This window comes from Pongo abelii, chromosome 6 (assembly GCF_028885655.2).
Source record: "Pongo abelii isolate AG06213 chromosome 6, NHGRI_mPonAbe1-v2.0_pri, whole genome shotgun sequence".
NCBI lineage: Eukaryota > Metazoa > Chordata > Mammalia > Primates > Hominidae > Pongo > Pongo abelii.
Genome location: NC_071991.2, coordinates 125,297,687 through 125,317,630, shown reverse-complemented (window position 1 = coordinate 125,317,630; position 19,944 = coordinate 125,297,687). Strand labels below are relative to the sequence as shown.

Sequence of the window (19,944 nt, the reverse complement as noted above, 5' to 3'; positions counted from 1 at the left end):
CAGTTTATATGTAAGCAGATATATTAGAAAGTCAGAAGACTCCATGTAAAAGCAACAATGGAAATCTGATAGAAGGCAGTCCACCTCCCTTTATGAAGCTAATGCTCTTAAACATCTCCCAATCCTACCATACATACTCACCTCCAAGATCGCAATATTTGCTAAATCCTTCCAAGTTCCTTTTGTTTCCCTGTTTAAAACACATTTTCACTAAAGGCAGAAAAATTAACTAAGGCATCACAGCAGGAAGGGCCATTCTAAAAGCTCCATGGACTACGGCTTTGAGTAAGCCTTTTCAGGTGGGGGTAGAGTAAAAATATTTCCGAAAACACTAATTTGGTAGCCCTGTGCCTTTTCATCACCTCAGATAAATAGGTAAAGTAGATAGCTAGCTTACTAGTTAGAGCAAGCATACCCAGGGAAGTAGCTGGCTAGCACACCTCTTGATTTGAAAGGTATCCAATATACAGTTTTTATTAAAGAATAAATTGTGTGCCTACTAAATGGTAAATATGTGTTAAGCTTCCTGAAACATTAAGCATTACTCATGCATATCCATGACTTCTACCTGTATCCAAGTACTTATCAATCATTACTGTCTTAAGGAAACAGTATACATTCAATACTTAGGGGGAAAATGAATGCAATTCGCCATCATGAAAACTGAAAAAGTGATGTGAGGAGACTAATACAAACCAAAGTGCCTCCAATGGAACAATAAAATGCCCTAGTACCACAGAGTCCTCAACCATAATCCAATGAGGCATTTTGTTTTGTTTTGTAAATTAAACCTTGGGTAGCTACTACTTACTAAATTCATCCTTAAAAGAATCTGTTGGGTAGCAATAACATTAGTGGATGAGTTGGCCACAGGGAGTGTGATGAAGAAAAAGAGAACAGAATATAAAATCAAGTTTGAGCTTAAAGAAATAGCTGGACATGTGAGAGAGAAGTGGGAAAGAGGACAGAGAAAGATGGAAGAAACTATTAAGTTTTAAAATTAGGTCAATGGTGAGCAGCTCCCCTCTGGAGGGCTTAGGGCTCACTTAAGTATTTGATTGTTATGTCTTAGTCACTATGCTAAACATTTAAAATGCAGTATCACCTATAATCCTCACAATATCCTTATGAGGTATACCATTATCTCTAACCTACAGCTGGAAAAACAAAAAAACAAAAAAAAAACTAAGGCCCATGATTACACAGTATCTAATAGTAGAGCTGAGTTTTTTACCTCAGACCTATTTACTTCCAAACTCTACATTTAAAAAAATACCCAGGCCAGTGCAGTGGCTCATGATATAATCCCAGCACTTTGGGAGGCCAAGGTGGGAGAATTGCTTGAGCCCAGGAGTTCGAGACCAGCCTGAGCAACATGGCTAAACCTCGGTCTCTACAAAAATCAGCCAGGCAGGGTGGCATTCAGCTGTGGTCCTAGCTACTTGGGAGGCTGAGGTGGGAGGATCACCTGAGCCCACAGAGATTGAGGCTGCAGTGAGCCATGATTGCACCACAGCACTCCAGCATGGCTGAGAGTGAGACCTTGTCTCAAAAGAAAATTCCATGGAATCTTAATATCAACAATAGTTTGCCTTAGACTTCATCTCAACCTTATGCCAAGTGGTCCAAGTTTTTCTGCTTCTAAATTTTATATTCTTAAAAAAAAAAAAAAAGCACTCAGCACTCAAAAGAAGTACCCCCAAAATAGGAGCTATTATATTAGCAGGATGAAATAACAGGCAATTTCACCCTATTTTCTTTTGAAAATGTTACTATGATTTTTATTACTTTTTAAAAGATCACTCAGAACGAAAGGGAGCAAATCCCTTTTAAGCAGAATCACTACTGTGAGTTACAACTATAAAAACTCCATTCCTATTCCTCTTAACACTTAGTGCTGTGCTGACCACAGGAATTATAAAGAGAAGGGGGTGAGAAATGGCATAGAAAAGACCCAGAAGTTATGCTTATTGGTAACCATGTCAAATGCCCCCTCTCCTTATCACATCAATGACACTATTCCAAATAAATAAATAAATAAATAAATAAATAAATAAATAATGCTTATTGGTAACCACGTCAAATGCCCCCTCTCCTTATCACATCAATGGCACTATTCTAAATAAATAAATAAATAAATAAATAAAGAGAATGCTAGTAGGAGGTCAGCAAGATCTACTGAGAACTTATGTCCAAACACCATCCTTTACAAGGTCCCCATGAAATAAGAGAAAGACAGATATGGAAAAGAATAAAGCCCTGGCTGGAGTGGTGGCTCACACCTGTAATCCCAGCACTTTGGGAGGCAAGGCAGGCAGATCACTTAAGGTCAGGAGTTCAAGACCAGCCTGGCCAACATGGCAAAACCCCATCTCTACTAAAAATGCAAAAATTAGCCAGGCGTGGTGGCGGGCGCCTGTAATCCCAGCTACTTGGGAGGCTGAACTCAGCAAGAGAATCGCTTGAACCTAGGAGGCAGAGGTTGCAGTGAGCTGAGATCACACCCCTGCACTCCAGCCTGGGCAACAGAGTGAGACTCTGTCTCAAAACAAAACAAAACAAAAAACAAACAAAGCCCTAATGATGCTAGAAAACAAGAACGTGTGTTAGCAGCACATCAGAAAGTTTGCAAACCCTGAAAGGCAGAAAGCAGATGGGGTCAGACTAGTGGAGAAATGGTAGCACAAATAGTAAGAAGTAAGAGCACTCCAAGGGCCTTTATCAATAAATACAAAGCACCACAGTGAGTAGGCTTTAGGGTCATCATCGCAGTAATTAATTAGAAATCACACTCAGAAGAGCATGGCCAGCCAGCCAAAATCTCCTCCACTTCCCTGTGATGCCCACAGAGTAGCTAGGAGCAAAGGTTTTGATACCTGGCAAAAGTACAGGTATAACTGGTATCATATATTTACCACAAAACTGCACAGAAAACCTTAAATAAAAAGGGCTTGTGAGAAAAATAGGGTTATGGGCAGATCACTTAAGTAAACCCTATGGAACTTCGAAGCCCAGGCACTAGTAAAAACAAGCCTAATAAAAATACAAGCCCAGTAAAATCTCTACCAGCACGGCAGCATTAAACCCTGGGCCCTCATGCCTTCTCCTCTTCTAGAGGAGGTGCTAGAGGACTTTGCTTCTAACAGAGACCATTCATTAACCCATTAACAGCAAATTCATTGCTGTTTTAATACTAAAGGATGTCTTCACAGCTCTTCCAATTACCCTTGTAGCTTGCTACCAAGCTTACCTGTAACGTGGTGGAAAGCATTAAAGTTCTCAAAGCCACAGAATAGTCACACTTACACTAAAGGAAGTTACTGTTGCAGATTTCTCAACATTAGATACTCAGATTTTTCTTTAAAAGTCTCTATCTATATACTACTAAAGCTGTCCCTTAATTCAACACGGGAAGAAGTTTAGATGGATGTGTGGCCACAGCACTTGAGACAGCTTCTGCAAAGCATATCCCAGTCAACCCCGAGCCCCCACTTGCAAAACAATCCTGGAAAACACATGAAAGCTCTCTATCAGAGAGCCTCTTTCCCTCGACAATTTCAGTGGGGTCTATAATTTGCTTGCTTCCTCTCTGCTGCAGGACCAGATACTTTCGGGCAGCCTTCAAGGAAGCCTGCCTCTGATACTACCTGCCTCCCTACTCGCTTTTGTGACGAAGCTGTCCAAGAGAATTAGAACTACGTAACTGCAGAGAAACGCCATGCCTACCCCAAATAGTAAAGTTGTTCCTTCATAAATGCAGATGAAAGTTTACAAATATTTAAGGATTTATCAAAGAAAAGGAACAAAATAAAGACAACATTTAATCTAAGAGGAAACAGATAATTCAAACAACAGAAGAAGGTGTTATTTCATTTTTTTTTTTTTTTTTTTTTTTTTTTTTGAGACCAAGTCTCGCTCTGTCGCCCAGGCTAGAATGCAGCGGCGTGTTCTCAGCTCACTGCAACCTCCGCCTCCTAGGTTTGAGTGATTATACTGCCTCAACCTCTCGAGCAGCTGGGACTATAGGCGTGCGCCACCACACCCAGCTAATTTTTGTATTTTTTAGTAGAGATGAAGTTTCACCATGTTGGGCAGGCTGGTCTTGAACTCCTGACCTCAGGTGATGCACCCGCCTCAGCCTCCCAAAGTGCTCGGATTACAGGCGTGAGCCACTGCACCCAGCTTTCTTTTTCTTTTTCTCTTTTCTTTTTTTTTTTTTTAGAGGGAGTCTCACTTTGTCACCCAGGCTGGACGGAGTACAGTGGTGCGGTCTCGGCTCACAGCAACCTCTGCCTCCAGGGTTCAAGCGATTCTCCTGCCTCAGCTTCCCAAGTAGCTGAGATTATAGGTGCCCACACCCTGCTAATTTTCCTATTTTTAGTAGAGTTGGGGTTTCATCATATTGGCTAGGCTGGTCTGAACTCCTGGCCTCAAGTGATCTGCCTGCCTCAGCCTCCCAAAGTGCTGGGATTACAGACGCGAGCCATCTTGCCCAGCCTTTTTTTTTTTTTTTTTTTTTTTTTTGAGACCGAGTCTTGCTCTACCACCCAGGCTGGAGTGCAGTGGCACAATCTCGGCTCACTGCAACCTCCATCTCCAGGGTTCAAGTGATTCTCATGCCTCAGCCTTCCGAATAGCTGAGATAACAGACATGCATCACTACACTCAGCTAATTTTTTTGTATTTTTAATTGAGACAGGGGTTTCGCCATGTTGCCCAGGCTGGATTCGAACTCCTGGGCTGAAGTGATCCATCCACCTCCACCTCCTTAAGTGCTGGGATTACAGACATGAGCCACCGCACCCAGCCAAGTGTGTTATTTCTTTTACTTTTAAATGTTCTCAGAGATATTAGAGACAAATTGTATTCATAAACTAAGAACAGGGTGCTATTAAGACAGAACAATTAAAGAACAAAAATTTAAATATAAATGCTGAAAGAAAAATCAATAAAATGGGCTAGATTAAAAGAACAGTCTGTAAATTTTATAAGCATAGAAATAATTTCAGTTTTAGAATTACCAATATATTCATGATGCCTAACACAGCCCTTAGTACATACCAAGCATTCCACTAATACTTGATAAATGAACTAATGAGTGAGTGGCTAAATGAATAAGTGATATGAATAAATAAACAAGAGTGGATGAATGAAAATAAGTCAATATGCATGACTGGCCAGCTGTCTGGCTAAGCATATAACCTGAAAGATCAAGTTGAAGACATCTCCTCGAATATAGAACAAAAAAAACAAAGGAAGCTTTAAAATATTTAGAGAAACATTACAATGAGACATGAAGCAAAAGTTACAACATAAACAGATTTGGAGAAAAGCCTTACTCTCTCCTGGGGTCTCCATGGTATGCTTTGGGAAACTGACAAGGGAGAGTTTCCCAAGGATCAGTGCAGTAAATACTCAAGTCATCCATCCACAGCTTGGCACTCGACTCAACTGATAGTATAAAAAGCAAAAAGGGGAAAAGAAGAAGCTCCCACATACTTCAGTAAAGGATTTTGCTTATTTGTAGGATTCAAGGGTGCCATTATGAAAAGCTAAATTGAACTTCCATCTAGAAATGACGGTAATAAAGTAATCTGAAACCACATTTTTAAGGAAATAAGACTTGGCAGTATGAGGTTGCCATAGATAGCCAGCCACAAAATATCTGAACAAAAGAGACAGATTTGTCTGAAACTCAACAATATTTTCCTGACTGTAATCCTGAACCCTGTGCAACAGCCAAGTTCCTTCTTATACTGTTTTATGGGACAAGTGTCTTAAAATGATTGCTATGCTTGAGCTGGCAGAGGACAGGCCTAGTTATTCAACTACGTCTTTCTCAAGTATTGTTAACTAAATGCCACACAGGTTTCTGATGTCCTCAGAATGGATAGGCACACTTTCACTACTCAACACAGGAGAAGCAGCACAATTATATTAACCCAGCAGCCTATGACTTCCAGAAAACAATCTAAACTGCTCTTTTTGGGAAGGCGGAAGGTTTAGGTTGAGTTGGTTAGTGGTTTGTTACTGATTTAAGTGGAAAAAAACAACAACCCTCATTCTAGTGTCTTGTGTTCCTTCAAAGCAGGGCAGGAAGGGGGCTCAGCAGTTTTTTTCATTGACTATGATAAAGTGTAAGTCATCAATCTGTGGAAAAGGGTTGGCTATAATGCAGACCCTACCTCCCGGCAGAGCCACTGCCATTATTAACACTGTAACCATACTTTCTCAAGTGCTGAAAAGGAACTTCAGGATGTTGTGGGCCTCTCTGGGTAAGATGACTAGGCCAGAAAAGAGCGATTCAAGAGGCTGCTTTTGCCCAAGTGTAGCTTGAAAGTCAGATATTAGTAATGTGTTTTAAGAATTGAAAACTCTGAGAGATAGGAGGTTTGGCTGACAGTGAAATACCTCAAAGCTATAGAACTGTAATCAGAAAAGCTGGGGGCTGTACGACACTTATTCCTACTGTGACTGAGAAAAACCAAACTAGGATTAAAAAAGGATTATTCTAGTGGAGTAAGGATAAGACCTAACCTAATGGTTCAGTCAGTAACAGAACAGCTGGGAGAAAAAAAGTATCCCTGCAAATTAGAACCAAAGAAAAAGCAAAAGCAAGGGCAGTCTTATTCTTTGCAAATTTAATAGTCTGGTTCATACAAATACAATAAAGGTAAGCGCTATCCACGAAGACTCTAAACAGAAAGGATATTCATAAAGATGGCCTTGAAACTGCTGCATGGGAAAGAGTTATCTAAGATGTCCCAAGCCCCCACAGAACTTGGAAAGTACCTCTGGTAGCAAGGTCTCCTGCTCTGACAGCCATCAAGGCAGGTGGCAGTGGTGATGCATGCATCAAGAAAGAAGAGCAATGCAGGGAAGCAACAGAAGGAAAATATGAGAAAAATAAACAGAAAAAACAAAGTCACCTGTCTAAAAAGATGTGATCTTGTGCAGAAAATAAACAGGAATTTTCAGTTGCTCACCTTTCAAGGTTCCATCTCTGTGCCATTCTTTAACTTTCACAAAATGGGCCATGTGTATTGTTTCCTATCATCCTTAAATACTTCACATAATGGGAAACAATAGGGAAGTGCCTTAGTGACTGTATCTTCTGGATATGTGACAGTTTTCCATGGATGAGGGGTGAGGTGGTGGTAAGAATGAGTGTGTGTATCTGTGCGGCTTACCCTAGTTATATTTTGTAGATGTCCCTTTCTAAATGTGAACACATTTTCTTCTAACACTTTTCTTTGAAAATGTGATATGCAGAAAGGCATGAGCAAGGAATTAATAGATTCTAAGGGTTTGCCAAATTGGAGCTCAAAGTAATTGGGAAGTCCAGCACAGGGAAAGGTCACCTCAGAAAATCTCACTCTTCAAGAAGGCTCTGGCAAGAACGAAAGAAGGAGATTTTAATCACTGCAGCTAATTACATAGACGACTAAATCACAAGAAGAGTTATTTAAGTGTCTTAAATACAATAAAAAGTAATTAACAGGAACCACCATCTTGACAGCTTCATGTCACAAACCAGGCCTAAAACGATCAGCTAATTCCCAACCCAGGAACCAGAGAATGAGAAAAGACTTAAAGTTTGATCTTTTTATTTTTTATTTAAACAGTTTTGATTAACAGATAACAACTCTTGCCAACTCCACAGTGAAGTTAATCAAGAAAAAAATTTTAATCTATTAGAGGAATGATGAACCTTGTTTTCACTGATTCCCCAGGGGGAAGAGATAGGAAGCTGAAGCCTATGTCACACCAGCAAGGCCCTGCCAGCATCCTGTGATGCGACTCCTTCCCATACATTGAGAGGAAAAAAGGATTAGACTAAACCCTATAGAAGATACAGACAACTCACACTCTCTGCATGTGAAATGCATCTAAACTTTGGCTTTGAAATAACCCTTTAAGAGACACCATCTCATCTGCCTCTTTCTTCTCAGTCCCCTAAAATCACTAGTTTCAGAGAAGCTCTTCTGTAGTTACAGAAGTCTGCTGTTCTCTTTAATAACAGGAAAGCCACTAGGTGCTGTGAAGGCCTAAATGTAGGTATAAAAGCCCACAGATTACAACAAACATAATTTAGATAAGATTTCTTCTTAATTTCACATTTCTTCAAGACTGAACAGTGTGCACTTTTCAGAGGCTATGCAAGCCATAGAAACTCTCATTACTAACCCTTCCCTTAACTGACTTGCACATTCTATGTCCTCGGCATAGGGTACTGGCAGATGCCAGTGAGAGTCACTGAGAGCCACTGTACAACACCTGAGCACTTCTGTCCCAACCAGACGAGCCATTTGTTTTTGTCCCCAAATCTAGTTTACACTGGTTGTGCTTGTTGTTTTAATTACATACTTCATTAAATATTGAAATACAGGCACACAAAGAGTGTGTATTTACTAAAACACTCGCATGTGTAACCACAGGGGCAGCTCAACCCAGTTCAACTCTATTGTTCAAGCATTGTTTAAGTTGTCTTGCAGATGCAGCAGAGCATAAATTGCAAATCATAGAGACAGGGCATGTGCAACAGAAAAAGGTTTTACCTTCTATAACACTCAGAACCAATGTTTCCTCCCTGTGGAAACAAGAAGGCCAGGACAAGACCAAAACCTGAGTACCAGAATCCTTTTAGAAGTAAAGGGTCAGTTATCTAGAAAGATCTGGTGCTGAAATGCACCATTTCATACCCTATCTTAAATGGCCAAGTTTAAAGTCCTCCAGTTAAACCTGACCTCCCAGCACTTCTGCACACCAAATTCCCCTCCGTAACCCATAAAAGTTTGACCTAACACCCAGACTGGGAAGACAGAATTGAGTCCTGCCTCCTGTCTCCTTGCCAGTTGACCTCACAATAAAGCCCTTTCTTTTCCCAAAAACCAGTGCCATATTATTGGCATCTAGGCACTTCGGGCAGTGAGCCCATTGCTCGATAACACATGCTTTAAAAAATTTAATAAAGAGGAAAGGCTTTAAAGTAGCTGCAAAATAAATATGTGTGGGACAACTGTAACAGATGAGGGGGATGTAAATCACAAAAATATAAGGTTCTATAATTAGTGTTTTTCAAGTCCTCATTTCAAACAGGAAGTTATGTAATTCAACAAGATATCAAATAGGTGGTCCATGCTGCCCAGACAGCAAAGATTTAAAAATATGTACACATTTTTATGTTTAAAATGAAAATAAAATATTTAAGATGTAGTGTTTTTTAAAAAGCCTCTTCTCTGGCTAGTGTTTATAAATCACCATTAAGTAAGATAAAAGGCTCTTAGTAGTATAACTTAATTCTGAAAATAAGCTAAGTATTTGGAGATTCTTAATTATCAATACCTCAACTTTTCTATAATATTAATGGAGTTTTTTTGTTTGTTTGTTTTTTGAGACAAAGTCTCACTCTATTGCCCAGGCTGGAGTGCAGTGGCACGATCTCGGCTCACTGCAACTCCCGCCTCCGGGGTTCAAGCAATTCTCATGCCTCAGCCTCCCAAGTAGCTAAGATTACAGGCGCCTGCCACCATACTCAGCTATTTTTTTTTTTTGTATTTTTAGTAGAGACGAGGTTTCACCATGTTGGTCAGGCTGCTCTCAAACTCCTGATCTCAGGTGATCCAACCGCCTCGGCCTCCCAAAGTGCTGGGATTACAGGCGTGAGCCACTGCTCCTGGCCAAGATTTTTTAAAGTATAGAAAATTCAGAAAAAAAAGGATAAATAAAAACAAAAGCAAGGTAAAAGGAAAATAAACAGAAGTGGTGACTAAGATTAGAACACAGAAAGTGTGCAGCTAGGTCTATTTGCTAGAGATGGCCTCTCTTTGGCAGTGAGCTTCCAATCATCAAATAAAAGAATAAAATTATCTGGGAGTCTCTCTGAATCTGCTGTGATTCCGGGGGCTGTCTGATAAAGAAAAATAAAAAACAGAATAAAATTATCAGTTATAAGTTTTACAGTACTGATTAGCTAAAAACAAACCTGTGGTCATGCCTTAAATGCTACTAACATCCAAGTTATGCTTCATAAAGGAAGAGTTTGCAATAAAGTTAACAAATCACTCAACAAATTCATTGATTTCCTACCATATGCTAGATACTAGGGCTACAACAGGGAATAAGACACAAAATTCCCTATCTTTAGGGACACAACAGTCTAATGAAGGATGGTTTCAGTATCAGTAAATTCCTTACATTTCTACTGTTTGCAGCCTACCCATTTAACCACAAAGCATAGTTCAGGATGAAAAACCCTATGAAGAAACTCATAATGCTTTCCAGGTACCTGCCAGGCTGGTCTAATCCAAGGAAACGATTTAAGTATCTAGAAGAGTACTTGTAAAATTCTTCTAAACTTGTACATGCTTCTAAACTTCTAAAAAATTTACTTTGGTAAATCACAAAAAAAAGAATATTTCATACAATCCAATTACAAGAACTGGGAAGCAGAAAATTCAAGTTCATTATCTCTGGCACAAACCTGGAGTATAGATATTGTAGGTTGTCAATTAAGACCAACCAACCTGTGTTGTTAAACAGCCAACAGAGTTGACACCTTCTTACAAGGACTCAAGAATGTAATAGAAACCCAGACTAGAACAGACAGCTACCACACATTTGCAGAGAGGAAGGCTGAAAGAGTAATCTCTGTCAAAGCCAGTATAAACACAGTGGAAACCTCAAGGTTTTAAGGCACAAAGCATGGCCACAACACTCTGCCCTGTAATGTGTTTTAAATTATCTGTCTCAAATTGTCTTAAAAATAAAAAGATTGCTATAAAATACTCCCTGAATATCTCATTTTAAGCAGAGTAAACTTATTTTTTAAATATTCTTCAGTGGTAACTAAAGGAGATAATCCATTCTAATAGAATGTTAAATACTGGTGGAGGCCACCTGCCAAAAATAAAGACACGTGGTTTTGTACAACAGTGAAGTTGTTTTCACCAGTACTTAAAAGCAGCAGTATCTATGGAGATGGCTTTCTGTGGCAATAAAAATATTTAGATAGAATACTAAGATTCCAGGTCTCTACAATAGGGAAGCATACAACTGACTCCTAAGAAGTGGGACAAATTGGTAACAAATAACTATTGTAATTTATACAGATAGAAGAATGACCAAAATATGTCCTAGTTTTTCCCAGTTCAAAAATATTACTTGATTTGTCAAGAACCTGCTTCTAACAAAACCTGTGATAGTGTGAAGGTAAACATCAAATGCCTATACTGAGCACCTCCTGGCAAAGATGAAACCTCCAATTGTTGTGTGAACATTAACAATATTAATAAATACAGGATCAGTAGCAGTGGCTAAAAATAGTCATTTCCAAATGTGAAAGCACGAATGAGGTGAAAGAGGCTCCTGTTAGGAGACTTTCATGAAGCTAAGCAGCTACAAGGTGCTTATTCCTTTCAGAGGCCTGCCATAGCTTGGAGGTACTTCTCCTAAGTGGCTTCACTGTACTTTCAGTAACACAATCCTTGTTTTGATGACAAACCTATTATTTTCTTCCCCATCAATATGCCCCCTTAAAAGAAATGAAAAATAACAGTTTCGTAGCAAATAGCATATAAGATTGTTAAACAGAAAAGGAGAAAATTACGATACTGGTATATTTTATGCAAAGTAAGAATTGCTATTGGGGACTGGCTGACTGTTAAAATATTTACTGTGGAAGCAGGGCCCAGCAGGCTTCCTCCTTCCTCTATCAGATACCTCCCCTGAAAGACTCTTCCTCAGCCTGGCTGCCAACAGACCTTGGAATCTAACCAGGTTACAGCCAGTACAGCAGAATAGGATGACCTCATCATCTACTGATTACATAAAAGAAAATGTCCAATTAACCTCTCCTCTTCTTCCCTCCTTGTTACCTGCTATTCTATACCTAGACTTCCTAAACCAATATGCAGAGACCATTTTGGACAGTATCTAGGGCCTGCTTGATACTCAATAAATGGCATTATTAATAGTAATGATGTGTACTTCATCGTGCCAGGCACACAGAGCCCAATAAATCTTAAATAACAACAATAATGAAAGTATACGATTAGCTAATGAGTGATTATAAAGTACTTACAAATATAAACTGCTACACAGGCACATAATTATAAACCACTGAGTTAAGAGCAGGAGAAAGCAAAGCAGAGTGAAAGGAAGGAAAGACTCAAATGAGCAAAGAACTCTTAGCTACTTGAGATGACAGCTGAGTCCCTGCCAGCCAGAACACTCACATTCCTCCAATGGTGACAGTGGCACAGGTACGCTCTGAAAAGGCAGGCACTGTCTCTGTGGCTGGGCTGGCTGGTCTAATGTAGTCCACCGTCACATTGACCTGGAAACAAAGAATCAAGGCAGTTAGGGTGGAGAGTCTGCAACATAGCTCACTAGCAGCCACATGTGCCTGCTCAACTGTGAAAGATCAGCTCACTCCAGTTTGGTTTTCTGAATCTAAGATTTTAAAAACCAATTAAAAGAAATAGCTGAGCAACAGACTGGGAGAAAACGTTTGCAAAAGACATAACTAATAAAGAACATTTATCTAAAATATACAAAAAACTCTTAAAACTCAACAATAATAAAACAACCTGATTTTAAAATGCAAAAGATCCAAACAGCTTACTAAAGAATACATACAGGTGGCAAATAAGAACAGGAAAAAGATGTTCTACATTATATGTGATTAGAAAATTGCCAACTTAAACAACAATGAGATACCACTGCTCGTTGTAGCATAGTCAAAATTCAGAACACTGATAACACCAAAGGCAGGCAAGGATGTGGAGCAATAGGAACTCTAATTCATTGATGGCAGGAATGCAAAATGATACAGCCACTTTGGAAGATAATTTAGTGGTTTCTTACAGAACTGAACATGTACTCTTACCATTTGATCCAGGAATACAGCTCCTTGAAATTTACTTGAGGAATTGAAAATATGCTTACACAAAACCTGCCCATGGATGTTAACAGTGGCTTTGTTCATAACTGTCAAACTGTGGAAGTAACCCATATACCCTTCAGTAGGTGAATGGATAAATTGTGGTATATCCAGATGACAGAATATTATTCAGTGATGAAAAGAAATGAGCTATCAAGCCATGAAAAGACATGGAGGAAGCTTAGACATATATTACTAAGTGAAAGCAGACACTTTAAAAGGCGTACTGTATGATTCCAACTATACGACATTCTAGAAAAGGTTAAACTACAAAGACAATAAAAATATCAGTGGTTGCCAGGAGTTAGAAGGAGAGGAGGAATTTTGCCAGGAGTTATAGGCAGAGAATCGGGAATTTTTAGCACAATGAAACTATTCTGTATGACACTATAATGGTGAAAACATGCCACTATACATATATCAAAGCCCACAGATGATATAACACCAAGCACAAACCCTATGGACTTTGTGTGATAATGATGTGTTAAGGTAGGTTCAACAATTGTAATAAATATACCACTCTGGTGTGGAAGATTGTGTGTGGGGGGCAGAAGGTATACGGGAAATCTCTGTAACTTCTGCTCAATTCTCCTGTTAATCCAAAACTGCTCTAAAAGTCCATTTTAAAAAGAAAGAAAAAAGCTAATAACCAAAGACATAAATCAAACAACTAAACACATAGGCCCCCACAGCAATTTTACTTTACAGAGAAGAGGTTTGCAACATTCCTGTTGGACTCCTAGACATTATGATAAAGCAGTGCTTTAACCTCTTCTGGGTCAGACTACTTTGAGAACCTGTATTTACTGGGTTACAATAATGTGTCAGTGTAGGTTCAGCACTCTAATGGGGTATGTTGATAATGGGGAAGGCTATACATGTATGGAATTAGGGAATGTATAGGAAATTTTTGTACCTTCTGTTCATTTTTGCTGTCAACCTAAATATGCTCTATAAAATAAAGTTTTTTTAAAAAAAAAAAAAAAATATGAACTGCCTCCATAGAAAAACTCCATATAATCTGTCTGTCATAGCTTCCTAAGGACCAGATTAAGAGTTATTAAGAAAAACAAACAAGGTGGGCACAATAGCTTGCTCCCATAACTGCAGCACTTTGGGAGGCCCAGGTAGAAGAACTGCTTGAGGCCAGGAGTTCAAGACCAGCCTGGGAAACAAAGCAAGACCCCCCACCTCTCTGAAAAATAAAAAATATAAATAAATAAATAAAGAACAAACAAGATAACAATTACAAAGATGCTTGGAATTGGTTTCACAGTATGTAAATCAAAAAGATACAGCTAATTAAGCCCAACACCAACATAGTTGAGAGTTAAGCAGTGTGGAGGTGGGGGAGATAGAATGGACTAGATGAATCCTTAGATTTTGAATTAATTTTGCAGACAGGAAGTTAGAAGCATAAAATGCGAAAATGGTTTAACCCTAGAATACACTAAATAAAAGGATATGGACACACTAAACAATGCTTTTTCTTTATGAAAACTTTGAAGATAAACATGTGGTATCCTGTAGCAAACATACAGGGCATGTCTTTACAGAATGAAGGTGTAGGCTTGGTTTGGGTCAAAACCAAGGTTTACAAATCCACAATGAAGAGGTGCATGGGGATCAAGGAGACTGAAGCCATCTCCAAAGTCTGGAATCCCTTTTCTAAATACATCTTCAGCTCTCACTGATCAGCTTAAAGACAGCATACTGCAGAAGCATGGAGTTCAGCCACACTGCTAGTGAGCACCATTACAATCCTTTCAAACTGTCTTCTCTTCAAAAACTCATCTTGAAAATGAACATGGAAATCTGGAAAAGGACAGATGCCTCAAAATTCCAACTGTCAGATCACTCTCTTGAACACTCCATTGAATCATGCTTTAGAAGCAGCAGAATGGAGCCATATCAGAGCCCAAGCCAATTAAGGGCTGAGGTTAAGGTAAATCATTCTTATAAGAAGTATGGTCATAGCACAACAACACAGAAAATAAGAAGATATAGAGATGACTCCTAAAATTAGGTACCTAGCTTTAAATTATTGCAAGGTCTTAACAACTACTCTAAAACTCAGGAAATGAGTAAAAATGTGAGAAATGTGATCAGACAGGGGGATTGAACAACTAGTGCCCTCCAACAAAAAGGTTTTTAATACTTTCCCTGCATGCTGCTGGCCAGAGTTAATATAGGCCAAAGAAAGGGCAAGGAATGAGAGGGCTGCACACAGACAGGCCTGAGTAACTCAGAACCAGGGAAGGGAAGAAGTGGTCTTGATGCTAATACACCCTGGAACTCTCCTCAGACAAGGCCTCACAACTAGCTTATAGAAGCAGGTGAGGAAAACAACAAGATAGCTGGAGTCATGGCAAAAAATTACGAGTGTATAGAAGGTAGACAGCGAAGGTGGCTATACCATGTAAAGTATCTCAGGGCCCATTTTAAATAGGACAAGGCCACAGGGTATGGTCCAATTTGGGGGCATTCGCTGGGAAGTTAATAAATATGTGGAAATGAGGAAAGAGGTCCATGTATCTTTCGTGCTTTCACCCAATCCATCTAACAAGCTCAAACCCTCAAATCTACTACCTAGGGAAAAAATCAGCACCGCTTAAAAAAAAAATAAGTTTATCTCAAGGTTACCTTGCACCTCCCAATGCCAAACCTCCTTCTCAGCAGGCAGACAGGGGTGGGACAGCAGCTCTTTAGCACAGAGGAACATTAGCTCTCAACCCAGGGAGAGGGCTAATTCATCAAGAGGGCTAATTCACCACGCCACATGTGTGGGAGTAATAATAGGAGGAATAACAAACAAAAGTGAACACCTGTGTGTCTCTCAGTCCAGAAGGCCAAAGTGAGGTGCTGTTCCAAAACTGTCTTCCAGGGAAATCAGTGGGAAGACAAAAAAATTTTAATCTTCAATAACCAAAAGAAACAACTACATTCATCTGCCAATTAATTGTTTCCCATATCGAGAGAATGAGAACTGTAAATAAGTCAGAGATTAAACAGTTATTTGTGGATGCAACATTATTAAAGAAAATCTGAAATACAAATGAGGCCCTGAGAATAGCCCACAGCCAAGATATACACCTGCAGGCAGCTATGACAAATCCGGAATTAAAGTCAATGTGTAATTAGCATTTGTGTCCCTCCCCTGTGGATTCTGAGATCTCTTCCTCTACCCTGGAATTTTTCATCTCAAGATATTCATCACTGACCTGTTAATCGAAAAAGAACCATGGTTTTAACAGCTTCAATTAAAACCACTGTAAATCTTAGCAACATCTTCGTCTAAATAAACGATAACCTGAATTTTGTGTTTGTGGGTAAGTATGTATAAAATGGCATGAGAGAAGAAACTGATTAATATAGATGGGTTCTCCTTTTTAAGATATTCCTGAAATATTTTGTATGCAAGTATTTTACGAATACATGACCAAGGGCTATATAACTGACTCAGACCCTGATCCCTGTTTATAGCAATGACTGACCACAAAGAGCCCTGGGCTCTTGCTTGGTGCTACTTGAAGCTCCCTTACAAATGAGGCACGTAACATCTTTGGGTCTCAGTTTCCCTTGACCTTAAAAACGAGAGCACTAGATTAGAACATCAGAGCATCATTTCACTCTAGAATTTTAAAAGATAATTTAGTCAGACATGGGGTACTATATACTGTTTTCTTAAATCTTTGTATTTCCTACCTTACATTTACTACATTGTATTGGAACACACCAACTGTACGCTCCAAGAGTGGGGAGACCATGTCTTATTCACTCAAAGAGCTGGCACGGGCCTGCAAGGTAGGAAACTATGCAGTAAACGTTTGTTGCATGAGTAAATATATAATCAAGAATCTTTTCAGACATAACATTATGAAGGATACCTCTGAAGTGGGAAGGCAGGGCATCCTGAGGACCATTTTGTCAAGCTGTCGATCATTCTGCTGTTTTATATAGTAAAAATATATTTATTTAAACTGTGGGGGATAGGGAGGAGGAACTGAGGGAGGAGCAATATTTTAAAACTGTGATAAAGCTCTAGTGCAAACAACCATGAAAGATGAAGCAAGCCAAATATGAAACATACATACTTTGTCATATTATTTATTTCTCAAAGAGTTTCTCAAAGATAAGAGGGTAGCAGGCAACCTTGGTCTATTAGATTATAGAATTTTCCTTGAAAGCAATTTCAGGGACCCTTCAGAGGAACTAAGATGGTAACTTCAAACTAAACTTATATATTAATTGCTTGTAAAGTCTGGAATAGTTTAGAATAGAACAGCTATGGGCCACACAACAGAATTCTCAGGCTCTCTGGATATTCTTCATACAATATGTGACTAGAACAGTATCAAACCACCAAAGAACTTCACAGACTGATGCTGATGATAACAAAACGCCAAAAAGTGAACTACCTAAGCATAAAAGGTTAGAGGAGGTAGGAAGGAAAACAACCGCAGAGCCACATTTCCAGGTTGTAGCCTGAGCTTAGTTTTAATATAACTAGAGCTGTTACATAAGGCTTTGGGGCATAATCACCACATAATCCCACCCACTATTCCACATAGCCACTCATAAATTCACAAAGAGCTATAATAAACACTTTGCCTCTCAAAATAACCCCTTTATAACCCCTCTCATGACAGAATTTCCAGACTTTATGGAAAGCCTCTACACACCCCTAATACGGAAAAGATGACACCATCTGGCCTAAGTCCCACTGATGCTGCCTAGAAACAAAAGCAAATAAAACAAAATATTTCACATAGGCTCGATAAGAACACGGACACTTCAGAACAGCCAGGCTGCAGTGACTGGTTCCCAGCAATTCTAGAAAGGAGCTGTGTGAACTTGGATAAGCAACCTAACTTCTCTGCTTACATTTAACACATTAACTGTGCGTATCTCACTGCTATAGGAAGATATATATGTATCATTTAGAACAGTGCTTGAATCATTGTACGCTCTATCTAAGTGTCAGTTATTTTTAGATAAACATGTACTAATTTTCTTAGGGCAGTGTCTGGCACAGAGTTAAGTGCTAAATAAGTATCCATGAGATAAACACATACACAAATACATACATGCATAAATCAGATACATGTTGATTTAAATCATTAGACTTTGGAAATCATCAGGCAGGAAGACTAAATTAAACACACTTTTCTCTTTAAAGAGCCACAGCAAACAAAAATATGTAGTACTTCATACATATTCATCCCAACTTAGAGCTAAGTAAGGATTATTTTAAAGAATGATACACTATTTAGTATTTATTTAGATATTTAACAGATTAATTTTGCAGCTACCAGTTATTGGATATTTTATTTACCAAAGACAATTGAAGCACAGTGTTGTGAACCATCTCAAATAATAGGTTAACTAGGGATATTTGGGGCAGGATACTTCTTGCCTTACTAAATTAGGAAGACAGTGAACATCAAATAGTAACCAAGTTTCCATTTGCTTTGGGCTTAACAGTGTAGGATATAATAAATTTCTCTTCAAAGGTTTTTAGCCTGTAAATTGCTAAATACGATGAGTTCTGAGATCCTCTCCAAAGAACCAGTGCATCAGTATGTTCAGCTCCCCTGTTCCTTGTTCTCCGTTTTAAAGTTTAACTTCCTCATTCTCCTCGCCCCTAGTTTCAGTAAACAACCTTTTCCACCAGTTCTAATCAGTAGTTGACATCTGTTCCCCTGGTCACCTGCTCCATCTTTTGAGTCACCCCTGGTCACCTGCTCCATCTTGAGTCATCCCTGGTCACCTGCTCTGAACTGAATCATCCTGAGTCACCTGTTCTGTAAGCCCTTTTCACCAAACTACTCACTCCGCCACTCCGGCTCGTACCCCTGCTCTCTCTAAAATAGCCAATCAGAATTAGCTTAGACTGTGTGGTCCAACCCTAGCCAACAGGGGAACAACATAGCAGTAGGGGCTACCTGCTCGTTCCCCTCCCTTGTTGAAGTGTGCTCTCACCATTGCTCCATCTGGGAGTCGCACCCTTCTATAGAAGTAAAAATTGCCTTGCTGAGAAAATTAAGTTTATGTTCGAGTGCTATTTCTTTTGCAGCACTGAAAATTTATTTATAACAACAGGACCTTCCATACAAAGTGCTCCTTAATATTTAAATAATGTAGTTTTAATATTTTTTCTCTGTTAAAAGTATATTATGTAATCATTCTAAACTTATAAAAGTGATATACATTTTTAAACATTTTAAAACACACATCAATCACCTATTCATCGAGGTACAGGAAGAGCTTCAAAACAAATTGCTAAGGAGCCTGTTGGTCCTGCCTCTGGGCATGCTCTGAGCTTACCTCCAAGCTAATTCAGACATTAGCCCTTGTGGAACTGCTCATCTCTCAAGAGAGGATGTTAAACTTACTTCCTTCTAGGCAAGTACTGTGTAATGGAAATATAATAAGTGACAAATGAGACCCACATGTGTATGTTCACATTTTCTTAGTAGCAATGTTGAAACATTAAAAAGAAACAAGTGAAATTAATTTTAATATGATTTTTTATTTAATGCAAAATTTCTAAAACATTGTGTCAATATATAACAAATATTATAAAAGTATTGAGATCTTTTTTTGTATTAAATTTTTACTATCTGGGTGTACTTTACAAACATCTCAATTTGGACCAGCCACACTGCAATGCTTAAAACTCACTGGGCATTCCTAGAGTATCAGTTAAGGCACAAGTCTTAGCCTCATTCCTCTATCCTATCTGTGGTTCTGATTTCTCTCTGTATTTTTCCCTGTGAACTTATGTTTTATGAATCTTTGTAAACATTCTTAAACCAAATATGAAAAAAATATGATATAAAAACCCTGGTATCAAAAATAAAATATTTAGCCTTCATTTTCTTTTTCAAATCTATTATCTGACTAGATTACAAAGATAAGCTACATACATTTTTAGTTCAAAAAAAGAATTTCAGGTGTGAGGATAAATTTATACACTGGGGGAAAAATCCCTTAGTCTG

General features: G+C 38.8%; 1 protein-coding gene across 1 annotated transcript in view; it reads right to left on the bottom strand.

The window, feature by feature from the left end:
* The window catches only part of SND1 (staphylococcal nuclease and tudor domain containing 1), a 433,869-nt gene that overhangs the window by 230,508 nt on the left and 183,417 nt on the right, over positions 1 to 19,944 (bottom strand). The window contains 1 exon segment of the mRNA NM_001135474.1: positions 12,237 to 12,337. Coding sequence (NP_001128946.1) covers positions 12,237 to 12,337 — 101 coding nt within the window.